The 19,893-nt window shown below is 44.8% G+C and overlaps 1 protein-coding gene across 1 annotated transcript in view; it reads right to left on the bottom strand.

Moving 5' to 3' along the window:
* Positions 1-7,283: 7,283 nt before the first annotated feature.
* LOC311134772 (FERM domain-containing protein 4A-like) overlaps positions 7,284-19,893 on the bottom strand; it is a 54,789-nt gene continuing 42,179 nt past the window's right edge. The window contains exons 17-24 of the mRNA XM_084168552.1: positions 18,889-19,120; positions 18,597-18,653; positions 18,211-18,448; positions 17,904-18,065; positions 17,436-17,774; positions 16,734-17,314; positions 15,968-16,070; positions 7,284-11,640 (exon numbers count right to left, since the gene is read on the bottom strand). Of these exons, the coding sequence (XP_084024678.1) occupies positions 11,538-11,640; positions 15,968-16,070; positions 16,734-17,314; positions 17,436-17,774; positions 17,904-18,065; positions 18,211-18,448; positions 18,597-18,653; positions 18,889-19,120 (1,815 nt within the window). The 3' untranslated portion in view covers positions 7,284-11,537. The remainder of the gene's footprint in view (positions 11,641-15,967; positions 16,071-16,733; positions 17,315-17,435; positions 17,775-17,903; positions 18,066-18,210; positions 18,449-18,596; positions 18,654-18,888; positions 19,121-19,893) is intronic.

Here is a 19,893-nt window from a genome sequence, read left to right as displayed (position 1 = left end):
TGAGGGTAACCAGAAGTGGTCTAATGACCATAGTTTGTGTTTCTGTTGGTCAGAGGGAGAAGGCGCTCAGAGTTAAACAAATGGGGGAAAGAATTGTAAATTGTTTCGCTCTTCAGAAAAGGGCGCCATTGAGAGGAGTGATTACTGGGGTAGCAGTGAATGTTAAAGTTGATCAACTGAAGGAGATGATTCCCGGTGTGTGTGATGCTCGTCGTTTGGTGCCACGTAAACAGGGTGGCGAGAGGGGGGAAACAGAAGAGTCATTGTCTGTTCTTTAGAGTTTTGAAGTTGAGACTTTGCCTGAGAAAGTGAGGTTAGGATATATAAGTTATCCAGTGCGAGCATATGTGCCGAATACCTTAAGATGTTACATGTGTCAAACTTATGGGCATGTGGCAGCAGTGTGTAGGAGGGAGATTCCAAGGTGTGAGAAGTGTGCAGAAGGGCATGAGACCAAGGAGTGTGAAGTAGTGGGGAAAGTGGTGGTGTGTGCTAATTGTAGGGGTGGCCATGGGGCTGGGGATCAGACATGTCCAGTGTGAGAGAAGCAGGTTGAGGTATCCAGGGTAAGAGTAGAGAAGAAGTTGTCATATGCGGAGGCAGTGAAGAAAGTAGAGGAGGATGGGTCAAGGGGGAGGGATCCTGAGAGAAATGGTGTGAGTAGTAGAGATGTACCAGTACAGAGGGATAAACCAGAAAGTGATATATGTTTCAGTAAGATTGAATTTTTAGCATTTATAGCAATGGTTATTAATTGTACTGCAGGGATGGAACGCAAATCAAAGAAAATGTTGGTAGTGGTGGCAGCTGCAGAGAGATATTTGGGTGTGCGAGACTTGACAGCAGAAGAGTTACAGGGAATGATGAGTGGTGATGTCCCACCAATTCAGGTTGAGGGCATGAGGTAGGAATGAGTATATTTAAATAGTGGAGAAGGGTGGGGTTAAGTATTTGTTGTAGTGTTGAAGGTGTGAGTGTGGTGTTAGATGGTAGGATATTTCTTTGCTTTGTTTTATTTTTTATTTGTCAAGGAAAGATAAGGGAGATGAACTCCAGTCTAGTAGGTGGCGGTAATGCAACAAATTGGATGCCAACCGCCGTTAAACCTCATTGAAGAAGAAGAAGAAGCAGTGGACACTATTTCTGTACTTTTAGGGCCCATAATGCAATTCTTCCAAAATGGGCATGGCTTCACGTTTTCAGATTTGAAGAAAATGGCGGAAAATATGCAGCCGGAGTAACATTTGGACAAATGTTAAGAAAATGTTGAGCAATGTAATAAAGTAATGACTTTTCAAATAAGTTACGTTACACGTTGTTGGCTGACAATTTGGTAGCTACGCTGTCCTTACGAACCGCATAGCATTACAGTATGTACCGGTATGTTAGCTAGTTACCTTCCTAACATTAGTTGGCTACTAATACATCAAACTTGCCAGGCAGTATATTAACTATATACTATATGCTATCTAACTAACTACCCAACGTTTATTGATTTGATTATTCACATAATTCTTAGCTAAGTGGTATAGAGTTCTCAATGGACATTGTTAATTCTGGATATCTACTCCGATTTCAGAGCACTCTTGTCAGAGCGCAAAATAACTGATGCCTCCAATATTATTTTAGGAGATTTTAATCACTGTAACATGAGAAAACTCTGAATAACATCTATCAATATGTCACCTGCCCAACTCGCCTCAACAAGACCCTGGACCTATGTTATGGCTCCATCAGAGGGGCCTACAAGTCTATAGCGGCTCATCTGACCACAACACAGTGCATCTTCTCAAATCAAATCAAATTTTATTTGTCACATACACGTGTTTGGCAGATGTTATTGTGGGTGTAGCGAAATGCTTGTGCTTCTAGCTCCGACAGTGCAGTAATATCTAACAAGTAATATCGAACAATTTCACAACATATACCCAATACACACAAATCTAAGTAAGAATCTAAGAATATATACATATACGAACAAGCAATGACAGAGCGGCATGGACTAAGATACAGTATAATATTATAGAATACAGTATATACATATGAGATGAGTAATGCAAGATATGTAAATATTATTAAAGTGACTAGTGTTCCATTTCTTAAAGTGGCCAGTGATTTCAATAGGCAGCAGCAGCCTCTAATGTGCTAGTGATGGCTATTTAACAGTCTGATGGCCTTGAGATAGAAGCTGTTTTTCATTCTCTCGGTCCCAGCTTTGATGCACCTGTACTGACCTCGCCTTCTGGATGATAGCGGGGTGAACAGGCAGTGGTTTGGGTGGTTGATGTCCTTGATGATCATTTTGGCCTTCCTGTGACATCGGGTGCTGTAGGTGTAGGTGTCCTGGAGGGCGGGTAGTTTGCCCCCGGTAATGCGTTCGGCAGACCGCACCACCCTCTGGAGAGCCCTGCGGTTGCGGGCAGTGCAGTGCAGCCTGACAGGATGCTCTCAATTGTGCATCTGTAAAAGTTTGTGAGTTTGCGTCTCTACAGGACTGTGCTGAAGAGGGAGAAAGGGCAAAAGTGGGGTTTGGACCAATAAAAGCAATCTGGCGTTGCAGGGCTGTTTTTGCTGCACAGATTGGGCTGTGTGTCAAGACTCTGGCGACAATATAGATGAAATCAATGATGTGGTGTGCAGTTATATCTCCTTCTGTGAAAATACAGTGATCCCTAGCAAAATTGTTACTAGTAAGTAAAATCTAACCATCCATTTTCTTATCTACTGTGGTTGCACCTGCAGACTACACACGACTGTTCGATTCTGATCGGTCCTGGCACACACCCCTTCCACGTCTACAGTCTCAATGTTTTTAATGGGGTCCATGCCTTTCATGCCCTCTGTAGCTCAGTTGGTAGAGCATGGCGTTTGCAACGCCAGGGTTGTGGGTTTGTTTCCCACGGGGGGCCAGTACTCACTAACTGTAAGTCGCTCTGCTAAATGACTAAAATGAAAATGTAAATGTAATTGAAGTGCTTATTGTGTAAAAGGAATACTGCTTTCTATGAGGGCAATGTGACCGCTAAAAGGGAATCTAGAATTGAGGTGAGATCAGAAATCAAGAAGGCCAAACTGAAATATAAGGAGAAGATTGAGGGTGAACTCAGTAGCAACAATCTTAGGGCTGCCTGGAATGGAATGAGAACTATGGTTGGGCTACAAGATAAGGGAAACAAGATGATACAGGTTGATATTTTTAACTCAAACAAAGGACTGGCTGATGAGCTAAATGGTTTTTATCTCAGATTTGACAATCAGAACTTTAGTGGATTATTTACTGAGATGTGTATAAGGACAATTGCTACTCCCAAGATGGAATTTAGCGTCCAGAGTGTCACCAGCCTATTTAGACCGACCAAAGTTAAAAAGAGCCCAGGATCAGACAACATTGGTGGACAGGTACTTAAGTCATGTGTAGAACAACTCAGTGTCATTTTTCATCACATTTTCATGCTCAAGCTGCAGAAGGTGCCTATTTATTTAATTTTTTATTTCACCTTTATTTAACCAGGTAAGCCAGTTGAGAACAAGTTCTCATTTATAACGGCGACCTGGCCAAGATAAAGCAAAGCAGTGCGATAAAAACAACAACACAGAGTTACATATGGGGTAACCAAAACATAAAGTCAAAAATACAACAGAAAATATATATATGTGTGCAAATGTAGTAAGTTATGGAGGTAAGGCAATAAATAAATAGGCCATAGTGCAAAAATAGTTACAATTTCGTAATTAACACTGGAATGATAGATGTGCAAAAGATGATGTGCAAATAGAGATACTGGGGTGCAAATTAGCAAAATAAATAACAATATGGGGATGAGGTAGTTGGGTGGGCTAATTTCAGAATGGCTGTGTACAGTTGCAGTGATCGGTAAGCTGCTTTGACAACTGACGGTTAAAGTTAGTGAGGGAGATAAGTCTCCAGCTTCAGAGATTTTTGCAGTTCGTTCCAGTCATTGGCAGCAGAGAACTGGAAGGAATGGTGGCCAAAGGAGGTGTTGGCTTTGGGGATGACCAGTGAGATATACCTGCTGGAGCACAGACTACGGGTGGGTGTTGCTATGGTGACCAGTGAGCTAAGATAAGACAGGGATTTGCCTAGCAGTGATTTATAGATGACCTGGAGCCAGTGGGTTTGGCGACGAATATGTAGTGAGGGCCAGCCAACAAGAGCGTACAGGTCACAATGGTGGGTAGTATATGGGGCTTTGGTAGACTACATCCAATTTGCTGAGTAGAGTGTTGGAGGCTATTTTGTAAATGACATCGCCGAAGTCAAGGATCGGTAGGATAGTCAGTTTAACGAGGGCATGTTTGGCAAAATGAGTGAAGGAGGCTTTGTTGCGAAATAGGAAGCCGATTCTAGATCTAACTTTTGATTGGAGATGCTTAATGTGAGTCTGGAAGGAGAGTTTACGGTCTAACCAGACACCTAGGTATTTGTAGTTGTCCACATACTCTAGGTCAGACCGGCCGAGAGTAGTGATTCTAGTCGGGTGGGTGGGTGCAAGCAGCGTTCGGTTGAAGAGCATGCATTTCGTTTTACTAGTGTTTAAGAGCAGTTGGAGGCTACGGAAGGAGTGGTGTATGGCGTTGAAGCTTGTTTGGAGGTTTGTTAACACAGTGTCCAATGAGGGGCCAGATGTGTAAGTTTGCTGATGACTCTGTCATCGTCAGTCTACTACAGGATGGGGAGTCTGAGCATGGGCCTGTGGTAGATTACTTTGTGTCATAATGTGAGAACTGCTTCCTCCAACTGAATGTCTCCAAAACTAAAGAAATTACCATTGACTTTAGAAGGCAGCCACTGAACCCCACACCCACTGTGGTCATGGGAAATGACATTGAGCTGGTCAGTACATACAAGTACCTGGGAACAGTGCTGGACAACAAGTTGACGTTTGAGGAGAACAAAGATGCCATCTGTAAAAAGGGACAGCAGCTGCTTTTTTTGTTGAGAAAGATGAACTATTTTAATGTCAGCAAGACAATGATGACACTGTTTTACAGGAGTTGTATTGAATCCGTATTGATGTTCTCGATGGTGGCCTGGTTTGGCAATCTTAATGTTTGCAACAAAAATAGGTTGGACAGGGTGGTTAAGGTGGCCAGCAAGGTCATCGGGGTGCAACAGGCACCGCTCTCAGTGACATTCAGAAAGCAAGTGGTGAGGAGAACTAACAGTATCCTAGACTGTCCTGAATACCCCCTCCTTGATGATTTTGCGCTTCTTCCCTCAGGCCGTTCTTTTAGACTTCCCAAACGCAATAGCAACAGATACAATAACTATTTTATCCCACAGGCCATAAACTTCCTGAATCTGCACATGAAATGAAATGTCTATTTATTGCTGCACTTTTGCAAAATGATTGCTCCTTTTTATCGATCTCATTGTTTCATGTTATGTGTATATGGGTTGTATGGTTGTCACTGTTTTTAATGTTGTTTTGTATTGTTGAACCCTGACTGCACAACAAATGTCCCAATTGGGACAATAAAGATAACTTGAACCTTAACATGAACATATGTGAAAACAGCACATTTCTGTTTTGTAGTCTCTTATGTATTGCTTTCAGTCTACCAGATTATTTTATGTTGTGTGTGAGGCGTCCTGTAACTCAGTTGGTAGAGCATGGCGCTTGCAAGGCCAGGGTTGTGGGTTCGATTCCCACGGGGGGCCAGTATGAAAAATGTATGCACTAACTGTAAGTCGCTCTGGATAAGGGCGTCTGCTAAATGACTTAAATGTAAATATACTGTAGCAAGGTGCAGCTGTTTACAGTAACCCCTGAGGTCCAGCAGACAGGTCTCCTCAAAGTGGAGCAAAAACTGATCACCACTAGATGGCAGACATGGACCAGGGCTGGTTTACCCATCCAGTCAAACAATGACCTGAAGGGAACTAAACAAATACCCTTAACCCAGACAAATGCTTAGGCCATTCAGTGAACTATGTATTCTAACTTAGAAGTATTCTATCAACACCTTTTCTGGACTATGTACTCTTTTTGAATGTACTGTACCTGCCAACTTGGCAATATGTCCTCGTGAAGGTGAGGAGGATGACAATTGAGAGTGCAACGTAGATCTGTTTTGGATATGAGAGGAACATATGTGATTTTCCAAACTTTACTAAGTATTATGCATTCAGTAAAATGTGGCCATTTGTTCTTTGTCTGTTTTTTACTGTCTGTTCTCTTGACCCTATACATTTCTGTATGTGGAAGCAGACAATTAAGATAAGTGTTATACATACAGGCTCAGGAACAGTGTAATGAAGTTCCACACACAGGCATGCACGCACATCTTGCTCCTCTCTCTATCTGTTTACCTAAACAGAAGGGGTCATGGCCCCAAGATGAAGGGCCTCAGAGCAGACACACACACACGCACACACACACCACAAGTGTGTGATGCTGTTGGCACCGGAGGTTCTGGTCCCTTTGAGTGGTGACGGAGGGTCCCCAGGTACTGCCACTAATCAAAGCAAGGTCACACACACACACACATACACAACATTCCTAAATGGTTCCTAAATAAAGTGAGGGAGAGGAACCAGTTTCTGAGAGCACTGCTATGGGAACACCAGCAGAGAAAATATGGATTTATTAGAGGAGAGAGGGAGTATAGTGGGGGAGAGAGAGGGAGAAGGGGGAGAGAATGGAGATGTAAAAGGAAGAGAGTGGGAGAAAAAGGTCAAAGGGTAAGAGAGAGTAGACAGGGGGGAAGAGAATCGGCGGCTAACAGTTGGACTTGCCTGAATTTGCCTCTCTGATGTGAGGGGATATTCAGTCCCCAGTTTCAAAGAGATGGGGTCCCAGAGTGGGTCTGTCTGAAGACTGGGTCTGTCAGCATGGAGACCACAGGGTGGAGGGATCTACAGGAGTTTGTTATTTTCAGTGGCGTACTCCTAATTCTTTTCCCATCTGAATGTGGCTTCCTCTCCTTAATTTGCTCGGACAAAAGTTCAAGCACTATTGTGCATGCCAGGCCAGCCAATTGTCTTCAGACAGGTGGTGTCACTCCTACGAGATGCTCATCCCTCTACCGACCCATCAGTCAGTGCAGGCAGAATCGTTACGCTATCTGACGTAAGACAATTATGCCAGCCAGGTATTTACTGCATCAATCCAAAGTTACCAGAGCAGAGGAAGGAAAGGAGAGGTGGAGAGGAAGCCACTTTGAGCTATTGAGGTGTGAGAGGGACATGCTACCCCTAACCCTTTAGGAACATACAACAGATTACACAGAGAAGAAGAGACAGGAAACCATCTTGAGAACATTCAGCAATAATTTATTTTCATAATCTCAAGAACCACCAAGTCTTCTCATCTGGAAAATTCATTATCAGTTGCCAACAACACGATTTTGAAAAATGTAAAGTTCCTATACAAATTCTTAATAGAAAAAAGAATAAATTAACTGTGGAATTCAGTATTTTTTTTTGTCAATTCCACATTGTTTTTTTTCTACAACACCTTTTTTTTGTCAGGTTACAGTTGAAGAGAACCAATAAAATCATGTTACATGCTCTATGGTCTGGTGGAGGGGTGTCCTACTGAACTGCTGCCTAAAGGGATGGTCTTTGCTCCGCACAACTGGTATTAAAACTATTGACAACAATGAGGAGAGTCTATATCCTATGTGACAAAGCAGTAACTGGTCATCATGTAGCACCTGAAATGATTCTTACTATGTCAGAACTTAGAAACATAAACCAAAGAAACAACTAATACTGGTTCATATGAAAAGGAACATGGTTATGTTAAAAACCTCACTTAGGCTTACAGTGCCCCTCCGTAGAGTACGTACAGGAAAGAGGTTGATAAAAGAGTTAATTTTCTTAAACTATAAAAATGTTTATGTTTCAATGGAGTACAGACAGTATGGGCATAGGGGGCCTATAGAGGAGGGTACAGCACACATTATCACCACATTGGGTTCAAAGGTCAGAGGGGTCAGGAGTCAAAAGTCAAACTTGGGGTTGGGGAGTGTTGTCATGGATACAGGAATGCTTCTCTGTCTAGGAGGAAAAGATGAGTGGAGAGGGGTGATATTTTGTTTTTTGAGCATGCATGGAATGGTGTGAGCTAGCAGAGGTGTCTCATCCATGGGAAATAAATAGGCTAATGAGCCTTAGCCTAGCTGATGGCAGACTGCAGTTCCCCAGTGGTTCTAGAAGTGAACAACAGGAGAGGTCAAAGTTAATAAGAAACACAGCATTTTTAACAGGACCTTGCAGTGTGGCAGGGCTGGAGAGGTGTCCGTGAAACTTCAAACTGAAGGAAATTTAGTCCACCATGCCGCTTGGTACAAGTTCAACTAATTTGACGGGGTCAGATTTTTGTGCAACCTTTACACAATGTTTTTAGCTTCAAGGGAGGATATAAGCCTTTACAAAGCACAGGCAGACGTGAGAGAGGGACTGCAATTCTTTGCTTTGTTTGAGATTTTGTACACTGTCCACACATACAGCATTACAACAATGTTGGGCAGAGGCTTCTTTTCCACAGTAGAACACCAGAATGTGTGCTTTAAAATACCTGTTTTAGAATTTGTTTGTGACAAGAGTTGGTCTATGTAAGCGAGAGGTATATGGAATCTACATGTTCTCTTTGTGTCACAGCCGTGTTACCGCGGGATACGGTGATGGCCTCCATTACTAAATCAAGGTCAAAGTTCAACATTTCATTGATGACATTATCTACACAGTAATGGTACTGTCAAGAGAACTGGAAACTCAGAATAAAACAAGGTCAAATCGTGACATCAGTGATCTTCAGGTTGGAGAAGTCGGAGCTTTAGGATGATCCCCGAGTTTCCGACTTGGATGCCCGTTCAAAACCATTTTTCCCAGTTGGAGCTCGTTTTTTCCCGAGTTCCCAGTTGTCTTGAACTCACTGAAGTCTGACGTCGGAGATTTCCGAGTTCCCAGTTGTCTTGAACGGGGCACAATAAAAGCACAATGATATATACATCCTGTTTGGTGCCGGGGATACATTTTTTATATTCTAGATATGTGTGTTACTCTTATATCAAGTCTGGATTTACTCTTACATCATTAATGTGTTGTTATGCAGATGTTCTTAATCCCCTTATGTATCAAAAAGACAGGAGGAGAACTAGATGAAAACTGGTTCTGTATATAGTAGGTCTATAGTCTTCATACATAGTGTGTAACTGTGTATGTTGTGCTCTGGTAACAACACTTAGATTGAATACTTGACACAGTTACAATAGTCAAAACCCTACATAGCAGATCCAGCTCTCTGACTGGTGTATAGACCTCTCCCTGGTGTTCTTTTGGCTCTGGGATGCAGGTTCTCTATATAGCACACACTGGGCTTGTTTGACATTGCAGCCGACAGTGCAGGCGACTGCCAACTGACTGATCTACAAATCACCTTGCGTCATAAATAACAACTTATTATTATTTGTAGATCAGTCAGTCAGACAGAATTTACCCATGATATATCATAGTTTTGATGCTCTCGAACACGGCCACTTCCTCCGCTAGACTAGGAACTGGGCCCTGTGGGATTTGTAGTTATATGGTTTGTAGTTTTAGTGAGTGGCTGTTTTCAGTGCTGGGTTACAGTACAGACTTTAAGCACCAACATAGATGGCACTGATGAGAAAAGTGTGTGTGTGTGTCCAGAAACAAGATGTGTGTGTTCTGACTGGTGATAGGAGAGACGTTAGGCAGAGAGAGTATAGCCTGAGATAGTGACCTGTACAAACGAGTACCTCTGGAGTTTACAGGCCTCATGCCTGATCTAAATGTTTACCCTCAAATATACTACCCTGGTGTCTGAGACAATGACCAATCGTGAAGTTGGACAGACAGACAGATCGACGTCACACAGAGATAGACTGGTCCTTAAACATGGGTTGCTTCCCGTTTTTTAACAGAGGAATGCGCACAGTCAGATATCACAATGCCTGGAGAAGTGTTTAACATCTCACCAATCTCATCATCTGCGCAGCTCGACTGTGCGGGAGGGTTGTGCCCTTCGCTACAGCAGTGTGATTGATCAGCTCCGCAGCATACAGCCATAACCAGAGAGAGAGAGGACTGGGAGTGGGAGTCCTAAACATCCAGTCAGCTTTTACCTCTCACCAGGAAGTCAAACGAAGGGGTGGAGCCAGATGAAATAGACCACCGAAAGCCTGCAGATATGATTGGAAATAAACACCCAAAACTATATGTGGTCTTAACTCCATTTCACCCCAAAACTGCTACACATATAGCTACAGTTTCACCCATCACAAACTCAAGACATTGGCTTTCAGTGAGAGATTCCTTGCATATTGTGGCTTGGCCCTTCAGGTCCCAAACCTTGAATAAGTGTCTGTGGCCTGTGGCTAACAGTCTGTCCCTGTCTATCTCTGGTCTGGCTGTGCAGGGGCCCCAGTCTGTTCATAGTCTCCCAATACAGCTGAGCACAATCCCCCAGTATAGTGGCAAAACATCCCAGTCCAGGAGCTCACTGCTCAGTAGAAGTGTGGATCATCCCAGTACAAGAAACTAGTTGATCAGTGTGGCTGGCAATTGTACAGTTCAGATGACTGACATTCCAGTAGACGTGCTGAGCAGGTTCCCAGTAGAATTGACCAGTCTTTCAGTTCCTTTGAGGACTCCCAGTATGGTGGGGTGTAACTCCCAGTATGATAAACCATTTTCCCCAGTGTGTCCATGGGACTGGTGCCATTGGTCAGTCAGATGGATCTTTGGTTGTGGGATAGGAGTTGGGATTGGGATTAGGATTTTTGGGAATGTTTGTATTTTTGTCTTTCAGAAAATCTAGAATTCTCCAATAATCCAATCTGCAGTTTTCCTAAAGAGTGAAAAGTATTCTGAAGGTTTTCTTAACGAGGGGGGAATAGTCTCTCTCCAGCATTTTTTGTTGTTGTTGTATAAAACGATACAGAGAGAAATAAACAAAAACATCAAAAATGAAATGAACCTAGCAGATCCAGCGTACACACACACAGGTCCAGAACATGAGCCAAAACACATGGGAAGAGCTTTAATCCTTCAGGTATCCTCTGATTGGCTGGCAGCACACTGGGGTCAGGGGTAGATATGAGTCAGGGCCAGGTGGGCTGAGTGTAGTCTGGGCTGGGGTTGTTGTGTGTGTGCTCTTACCCCTCCTCCCCCCTTGCCCATTCCTGGTTATCCTGGAGCTGAGACTGGAGCAGACTCAGGGTCAGGGATTAAAGGTCAGAGTTCACACTCAGAGTTCAGGATCGTTCAGAGGCTAAGGTTGGCTGTTCCACAGCAATAGTCCAGCCCAGTTGGTCGTGACCGTCCTAGAACCCCCAGCTCAGCCAAGCCCGATATGCACAGAAACTGATAGGGAAAGATGGATGAAGGGAAGAATGGATGAGGGTTTCCTGTCCAATATAAGGCCAGTCTAGTCAGCACTGGAGGAGAGGTTGGTGGGGGCTGTAAGGGTCAGTTGAGATGTTGGATGTTGTGTCAGTAAGGATCAGTGTTGAGGGTCAGTGGGTGTTGGGTGGTGGTCAGTAGCTCAGACCAGGGTTCCAGGTTTGGCCTTGTCATGTCCGTACCACTGGACATCTGCCAGCTCTGAACACAGAGGACTGCTGAGGAAACAGCTATCATTGAATGACCTGCAGAGAGAGAGAGAGAGAGAGAGAGAGAGATGGTGTTTCGGTCTCTCATTGCTTTGATGGTTACTTAATTTGCCTAGACCTAAAGCTTTTGTGAAAACAAGGTGCACAATCCATGATGCCATTTACCTCTTTTACAGCCTCATTTCAAACTGATCTCTCAATCCTCCTATATCTCTGTCTCTATGGCAGCTCACACGTCCTGTTAGTGTACTAGTCTAAAACAACACTAGGTGACTAGAGCTAATTTGTTCACTCCCCTTCATGGTTTTATAATGAATTAACTTGTATTATGGTGGATACTCCCTGTGGCTGCTGCTTTACTATCATTGAGATGGACTGAATGACAGCACACGTCACGGAGAAGTCAACAGTGAAAAAAGCTATTTAGTTGAATAAGTTCAAGTTCAATCAGAGATGGTAGTACAGTACACTAGGGCTGTCCCCGACTAAAAAATATAATGGTCGACCAAGAGTTGTCTGTTCTTTCGACCAATTGATTGGTAGAAATGTTAAAACATGTATTTTTCCATATATAGACACATCCTATTGTGTTTTAATCAAATCAACTATATGCACTTAGCTTATCTGATGCTTTAAGCGAACTGTTTGATGAAATAATTAAGAAACACAAATGACTAGAGGGAGTCCGACCGCAATTGAGTTGATTGTGCCGCCTGGCTCAGACCTGCTGCGCTGTGTTAAAAAAAAAAGACAGCGAGTGACTGTGTGACTAGCACCCGTTGTCTCTCTCTCCTCCCCACAGAACATCAACAGTGTGTATTGCGCTGTCCGTGTTGCTGAAGCTGCAATGTAATTACAGCCATTTCTGACTGAAAAGTTATGTTACCGAAATCCCTAATTTGTTTAGGAAAAACATTCCCTATTCCCTTAACCCTTGCTCTCTTTACATGACACATGTATTCATCGCATGCACGTGACCAATAGGGCCTGACCTATAGCATATCATAATCACATCAATAAACTGGTTATAACGAACTCTGAACACCTTAACACATGTGACAGCAAAATGGATGCAGTGGACGTGACAAATAAACTTGAAATGGGGTAATGTTTACTGGTTGGTCAGGAGGTAAAGGGGAAGTTGGATATGTGGAATAAATTTGACTAGTTGTGGAAAATACTGGAGATCAAGAAAAATAAGGTAAGGAGCAAGAGCTGCATGCATATTATGTGTGCCAAACAGGTGCTGTTAGATTACAATATCATTTTTAGTTTGGAACAATGTAAACAACACAAAATAAATTATAAGCGTACCAGAGAGTCTTGTAATGTTTTTTTTTTTTTTTTTTTTTTTAAGCCTTTATTACAGCAAAGACTAAATATAGTCTCATTCATTCGTGAATGCAATTTCCGAAATGGAATGGTTTAGGCCTATTTATTCTTTACGCTAATTATTCAATGGTTGCTTTGTTATTATATTTTTAAACTAAAATGCTTGATTGTATTTAAAATCATGAATGAATCGTATACTGTGTGATGACATGAACTAATAAATTATTGATTGATAAAGTAGCCTATATAAGTATTGAAATATAGGCCTAACTAAGTTACGGTATTAAGACTAAACAGGCGCTCTTAGGCCTACAGCTCGATGGTGGTTATACAAGGACGCTATACTAAGCCTCTAATGATAATGATATTACCTATTATTATAATGATGATCATAATAATAATAGTAATAATAACAATAAGAAGGAGATCAAGGAAAAAGGAGGGTTATTATTATTATTATTGGACAATTTTGGACCAGTGTAACAACACTAAATAATTATAAATAATACCAGAGAGGCTGGTATAACGATTTTTTTTATTAAAGCCTTTATTACAGCATAGCAAAGATTGAAAACAGCCGAATTTGTGAAATTGGCTTGGAGTGCACGGAATCAGTAGGCTATTAAACAAACACTCAAACAGGCAACAGAAGCAGGATCTGTCTTATTTTTGTAAATATACAGTGCATTCGGAAAGTATTCAGACCCCTTCCCATTTTCCACATTTTGTTATGTTACAGCCTTATTAGAAATGTGTGCACATTTATATAAAATTAAAAACAGAAATATCTTATTTACATCAGTATTCAGTCCCTTTGCTATGAGACTAGAAATTGAGCTCAGGTGCATCCTGTTTCCATTGATCATCCTTGAGATGTTTCTACAACTTCATTGGAGTCCACCTGTGGTCAATTCAATTGATTGGACATGATTTGGAAAGGCACACACCTGTCTATATAAGGTCCCACAGTTGACAGTGCATGTCAGAGCAAAAACCAAGCTCGAAGGAGTTGTCTGTAGAGCTCAGAGACAGGATTGTGTCGAGGCACAGATCTGGGGAAGGGTACCAAAATATGTCTGCAGCATTGAAGGTCCCCAAGAACACAGTTGCCTCCATCATTTATAAATGGAAGAAGTTTGGAACCACCAACACTCTTCCTAGAGCTGGCCGCCTGGCCAAACTGAGCAATCGGGGGAGAAGGGCCTTGGTCAGGGAGGTGACCAAGAACCCGATGATCACTCTGACAGAGCTCCAGAGTTCCTCTGTGGAGATGGGAGAACCTTCCAGAAGGACAACCATCTCTGCAGCACTTCACCAATCAGGCCTTTATGGTAGAGTGGCCAGATGGAAGCCACTCCTCAGTAAAAGGCACATGACAGCCCGCGTTTGGAGTTTGCCAAAAGGCACCTAAAGGACTCTCAGACCATGAGAAACAAGATTCTCTGGTCTGATGAATATTATTTTTATTTGTGTTTCAACATTGTTCTTACATAATATAACCATATACAATTTCAGTACCACGTCTTAGACTGATGGACTGTGCCATCCCCACGGCCTCCACAATGGATCAGTGTACTCAGACAGGCGTGAATCAGATAGGTGTCTTGTACCCCACAATTTATTTTTTATAAATGTTTTGCTACTGCTCAACTAAATAAATCTCGGTCGACCAACAGCCTATCGACCAAACAATCGACCAGTCGACTAAATGGAGTCAGCCCCACAGTACTGTTAGAAAAAAAGGTGCTATCTAGAACCTAAAAGGGTTCTTCGGCTGTCCCCATAGGAGAACCCTTTGAAGAACCCTTTTTGGTTCCAGGTAGAACCTTTTCCACAGAGGGTTCTACATGGAACCCAAAATAGTTCTACCTGGAACCAAAAATAATTATCCTATGGGGACAGCCTTTTTTCTAAGAGTGTACAGTAGTGAGGGTGAGGGTTTACTGTAGAGAGCAGCTACAGGCAGAAACAGGGACAGCCACACACAGCAGACATAAAGAGTCCAGTTACAGCCATAGAAACAGAGCAGATAGAACAGACACCATTCCCAAACCTGCTTTTAGAATGGATTAGAAATGGGAAGACTATTGAATTCAGCAGTTGGTACGATACTAAGAATCTAGACAAGGGATTCTATATCTACACCCCTGATCTAGTTCAGGTTCTGTTTCTACATATCTATTCAAGCGGATCTATTTCTACATCCCTGATCTAGTTCAGGTTTATATGTCTATGTGTCAGGACTCATTCTATGGGGTGTGTTTCTACGTGTCCAGACAGGATTGGTTCTATGGTCTATGGTTCTAGATTGTTGTTCTGTTGTTCTCTAATCTATCTGTTGTGTTTCTAGGTCTGTGTTCTGGCAGAGTCCTGGCAGACAGACAGTACCTCTATGCTTCAGAGCTGGGCTGAGGGGGAGACTGACACACGTCTTCAGTAGGAGAGCTGTCTGCTGTACCGCTAAACCAGGAAACACACAGACAGACAGACAGACAGCAGAGAGGTTAGTACAGACAGAGAGGAAGAGAGATGAACAGGGACGGAATGAGAAGGAAAAAGAGAGAAGAGCAAAAGAGAAAGAGAGGAGAGAGAAGTTAACAAATGACTCTGGCGTATTTAGTGTGAGGTTGAGAGTTAGAGTCCTTTAGGAAGACAAGACAGCCGTGTGATCAGTACATAGACAGAGTACCGTGCTGCAGAAGGGCAAAGGATGTGTGTAGGTTGGAGGTTAGGCAGAGGTTATAGAGGGTATAAAGAGAAGCGGAGCTGAAGATGCTTTGATATCATGCAGATTCTGTCCAGTGAATTGTAATACAGGAGCCAGAGCCTCTAACCTTTACCCTTTAACCCAGGGTTAAAGGTCCAATAGGAGTAGGATCCTGAGTGCCTGGTCTTCATCCCCAAACACGTTATAACTCACTCTGCCAATTATTTATTGGTGTGTGTATGTGTGAGTGTGTGTGTGTGTGTGTGTGTATGTAGTTTGTGTCTGTGCAGTTTGTGTGGTGTGTGTCGTGTATGTATGTTTTACCCGCTCTGCCAGTTGAGGAGGTGTTGTGGGCTGCAGGGGGGTGTGGGGGTGGCGGCCTGTTCACTGGATGGAGTCACACTCCTCTGGCTGTGAGGGGACGCTGCTGTACAGAGAGACACACAGTTATACACAGTTACACACAGTTATTCACACACACACACACACATTCAAAGACAAAGGTGGTCAGGGGCTGTGGAATCCCAGCTATGCCCCAGATAGGGGTCTTAAAGTGGGGGTGTGACCACTGTGACAAACAGGCTCCATTTAGTTCAGGGATCGCTTTACACACACTCTCCTTAACATAGGCCCCTCTCCTGCACACACAGGCCTCGTTGGCGCAGTAGGCAGCGCGTCAGTCTCATAATCTGAAGGTCGTGAGTTCGAGCCTCACACGGGGCATGGCATGTTTTCTTTCTCTCACTGAGATTATTATTCTGTAAATAATAGAAAATGTAACATCTATCCTTAGCACTGCCTAAGCAAACCCAGTCAAAACTCAAAACTTAGCTTAGAACATAAACTATGTGTGTGTAACTTAACGTAGCAGGCATGAAATAAAATAAAAACTGTCGGGCGAGGGTCTCTGCTGCACTAGTCAACCAATCTAGAAAAGGTGGAGGAGGAGTTATGAGGCCGTATCGCATTGTTAACGTCCAAAAGTGGAAGTCGTGTCAAAGGCTCTCTTTCCATTTCCCCTGAAAATCGGATGCATCTGGATGTTGCGACCCCGCTGAGGGTGATGTGTGTGTGGTGTGTTGCCACCCACCTGGCGATCCCTTGGCGAGCGTCCCCACCCTGTTGCCTCGTCCATGTCCCAGCGTGCCTTGCAACGAGCCGCTGTCCGACGCATTGGAGCCACAGTGACTCCTCTCCTTTAGACTGCCAGATGAGCGCTGGTACCAACACCTCAGCTCATCCGAAACCACCGCCCTCCCCCCTCCTCCCCCTCCTCCCCCCTCTCGCCCTAGCGAGGGAGTCCGTACAATCTGGGAGCGGGACGGGGTGAGTCTGCCGCTCCCCTCTCCCCCCTCCTCGCCCCCCCAGGTCTCCTTGTAGAGCCCCCCAGCTGTGTAGGAGCTGGAGGTTTTGAACTGGGCCTTGACGCTGTAGTGGCCCTCCTGGTCACTCTCCAGGCTGCGCACCACCACCGGGTTGGGGCTGCCCTCTACGTACAGGGGGTACTCTTTAATCCGGTACTGGGATGAGGGCTGGCTCTGGCTGTGGAGGTACACCCCGTGCTGCCCTGACCCAGTCCCTGCTCCCCCCATACCACCACCTCCTGAACCATTCTTGGCTGCCAAGTTGGGCATGGAGCCAGAGTTAGAGGAACCAAGGTGACCTGCAGACCTGGAGAGAGAGAGGATATACACATTAAACATAGAAGTGATGTATGTCACAGAGCTCTTCCAAGGATTGCTGAACAAGCCCAAAGTAAATCCCCGGACACACCCAGCTCTGCTGTACTAACCTGTGCCTCTGCCTCTGTCTTTGCCTGGCTTTGGAGGGGGAGTCTTCTCCAAGGGTGGAGTAGTTGGGGTTGGAGCCTGGGGCTCCCCCAGGGTAGTAGTGTTCTGAGCTGCTCTGGGAGGTACAGGACGAACAGTCATCCAGCGGGTCCGAGCCGTTGGAGCTGCGTGTCCCTGGGGCCAGGAAGAAGTCTGGGCTGCCCAGGGCTCCCAAGGTGTCTGTGCGAGTGTGTGTGTCAGGGTCGGACGCCATCAGCTTGCCCTGAGATTCCAGGCTGGAGCTGCGGGTCCTAAAGTGCTGAACCAGACTGTGCAGACGGGTGGGACTGATGTCCACAGACCTGGTGAAAGGAGGGAGAGATGGAGGGAAGGAGATAGAGAGTTTACCGTATAGTTGTGGCTTTGACCTAGTGAGGTGACCGTAGTGTGGTGGCTGTCTGAAGGTTACTCCGAAGTTATCTGGCGGTTACCTGGTGGAGTGTACATATTGAGGGGTCCTGGTCCTCAGGTCAGGGGTAGAGGGCATGCTGGACTGGGAGCTCCAGTGAGGAAGGCTCCTGATGGGGCTACTCTGCAGAGAGTTACTGCCTCCTGCCTCCGCACAAGTACCAGAGCTGGGGAACCGCCTGTGACTGGCCAGGGAGAGAGAGAGCACTTAGAAAACCTTAACATTACTATTGCTATCTTCTAATCATTCTACTATCGTTAAACCAACTATCACATGTCCCACGACCCCAGTATAGATCTATCATCATGGCAACAGAGTTGACCTCTCACCTGGTATGTGAGGAGCGTTTTTTTACCCTCTCGTAGGGTTCGTCCAGCGAGGACTCGCTCCACATCTTGGGTTTGATGGGGGACTTGTCGTATTCGGAGCGGGAGTAGTGCAGGTGCCTAAGGCCTTCTAGAGACTGGGGGGGAGGGGGCCGGCTGTGGGAGGGAGGCCGGGGAGGGAGGCCCTTTTGTGGGGACGCTGCCGGAGAGAAGGTGGGGGTCCCTGTCGCCTGGGGGTCATCTGATAGAGAGAGAGAAAGAGGGAGGGAGGGATTGGTTAGATTGATTGAACACTGATTAGACCCCATTAGAAGGTTGCTGATGACACCTTCTAGTGCAAGGTTCACAGAGACAGAGAGTGTGAGAAAGAGAGAGAGAGATAAACATACCGTCATCTAGGACCAGAGCGTCCGACAGAGAGCTGTCCTCTGAGCCGATGTTGGCCTCTGTGGGAGAGAAGAACAGAGGAAAACATTTTTACTATGGCATTGGTTGGGGTTAGGTAGGTGTGTTTAAATGAATGTTTATGAGCACTTCTTGCCATGTGTCTGTGTGTGTATTTGAGTGTGTGTGTATAGTGTATGTGAATTTGTGATGTTGTGTGTGTGTGCCTGGTCTCACCCTGTTTATTACGCGATGTGGTTCTTATAAGCGATTCTCTCAGCATGTGTGTAGTCTCACCCTCTATGATAAGCGAAGCGCGTTGCGTAGGTTTCTTCCCAAAGCGGACACGGTGTTCGTTGATGGCGTTCTCTATCTCCTGGAGTTTCTTCAGTGCGTTCAGGTACGACGTCTTCCTCTGTTTTTTCAGCTTCTTACTGCTCATGTGCGGATCGCCGGCCAATCGCCTCGCAGCCTCCGTGATCTGTGATTGGATGGCAAACTCCCTCTCTAGACGCTCTAGCTCCTCCTCCTGGTGTGAGAGAGAGAGAGAGAGAGACATACAGACAGAGAGAGAGACAGACAGAGAGACAGACAGACAGAGAGACAGACAGAGAGAAAGAGAGACAGACAAAGAGAGAGATGCAAGGGTTAGGAAGTGTGACACACATGTACACACAAACACATAACTGTGTGCACAAAGGGAAACAAACACACACAAGCGATGACACACACACTCAGACACACACTCAGACATCAGTGACTCTTGTCCACATCCATCAGTAGTAACCTAAAGCATGTTCCCAGGCCTGGAAAAACACAAGGAGGAAATCATCTATCTTCCTTCCTCCCCCTTTCTTTCTTTCCCAGCCCTGCCTCGCCTCCCATGAGAACCCCTAAAACACCCCCAGCTCCCCCTAACCCTCCCCCCTAACCTCCACCCCCCTCCACTAGCCTTGCATAGCCTCCTCCGAGACCCCATTCCCCCCAAAACACCCCCCCCCCCACTCCCCTCTAACCCTCACCTCACAAAAACAGAACAGTAGGCCTGTTTCACACATGCACGCAGGCACACACACACACACACACACACACACACACACACACACGCACACACACTTCCCTGAGGAGAGAGAGTGGTGATGTATTGAGTTAGGTCAACATCTCCCAAGACTACCTAAGCCTGGAGGAATCCCTCTCACTAACAATCTCTACATCCCACTGCCAGAATAACCTTTGTGTGTGTGTGTTTGTGTGTGTGTGTCTGTGTTCTGAGGTAACAAGGTTTGACTAGAGTAAAACCTG

Source organism: Coregonus lavaretus, assembly GCF_964263955.1.
Source record: "Coregonus lavaretus genome assembly, chromosome: 9".
In the NCBI taxonomy this organism is placed as follows: domain Eukaryota; kingdom Metazoa; phylum Chordata; class Actinopteri; order Salmoniformes; family Salmonidae; genus Coregonus; species Coregonus lavaretus.
This window is presented reverse-complemented; position numbering and strand designations above follow the sequence as displayed.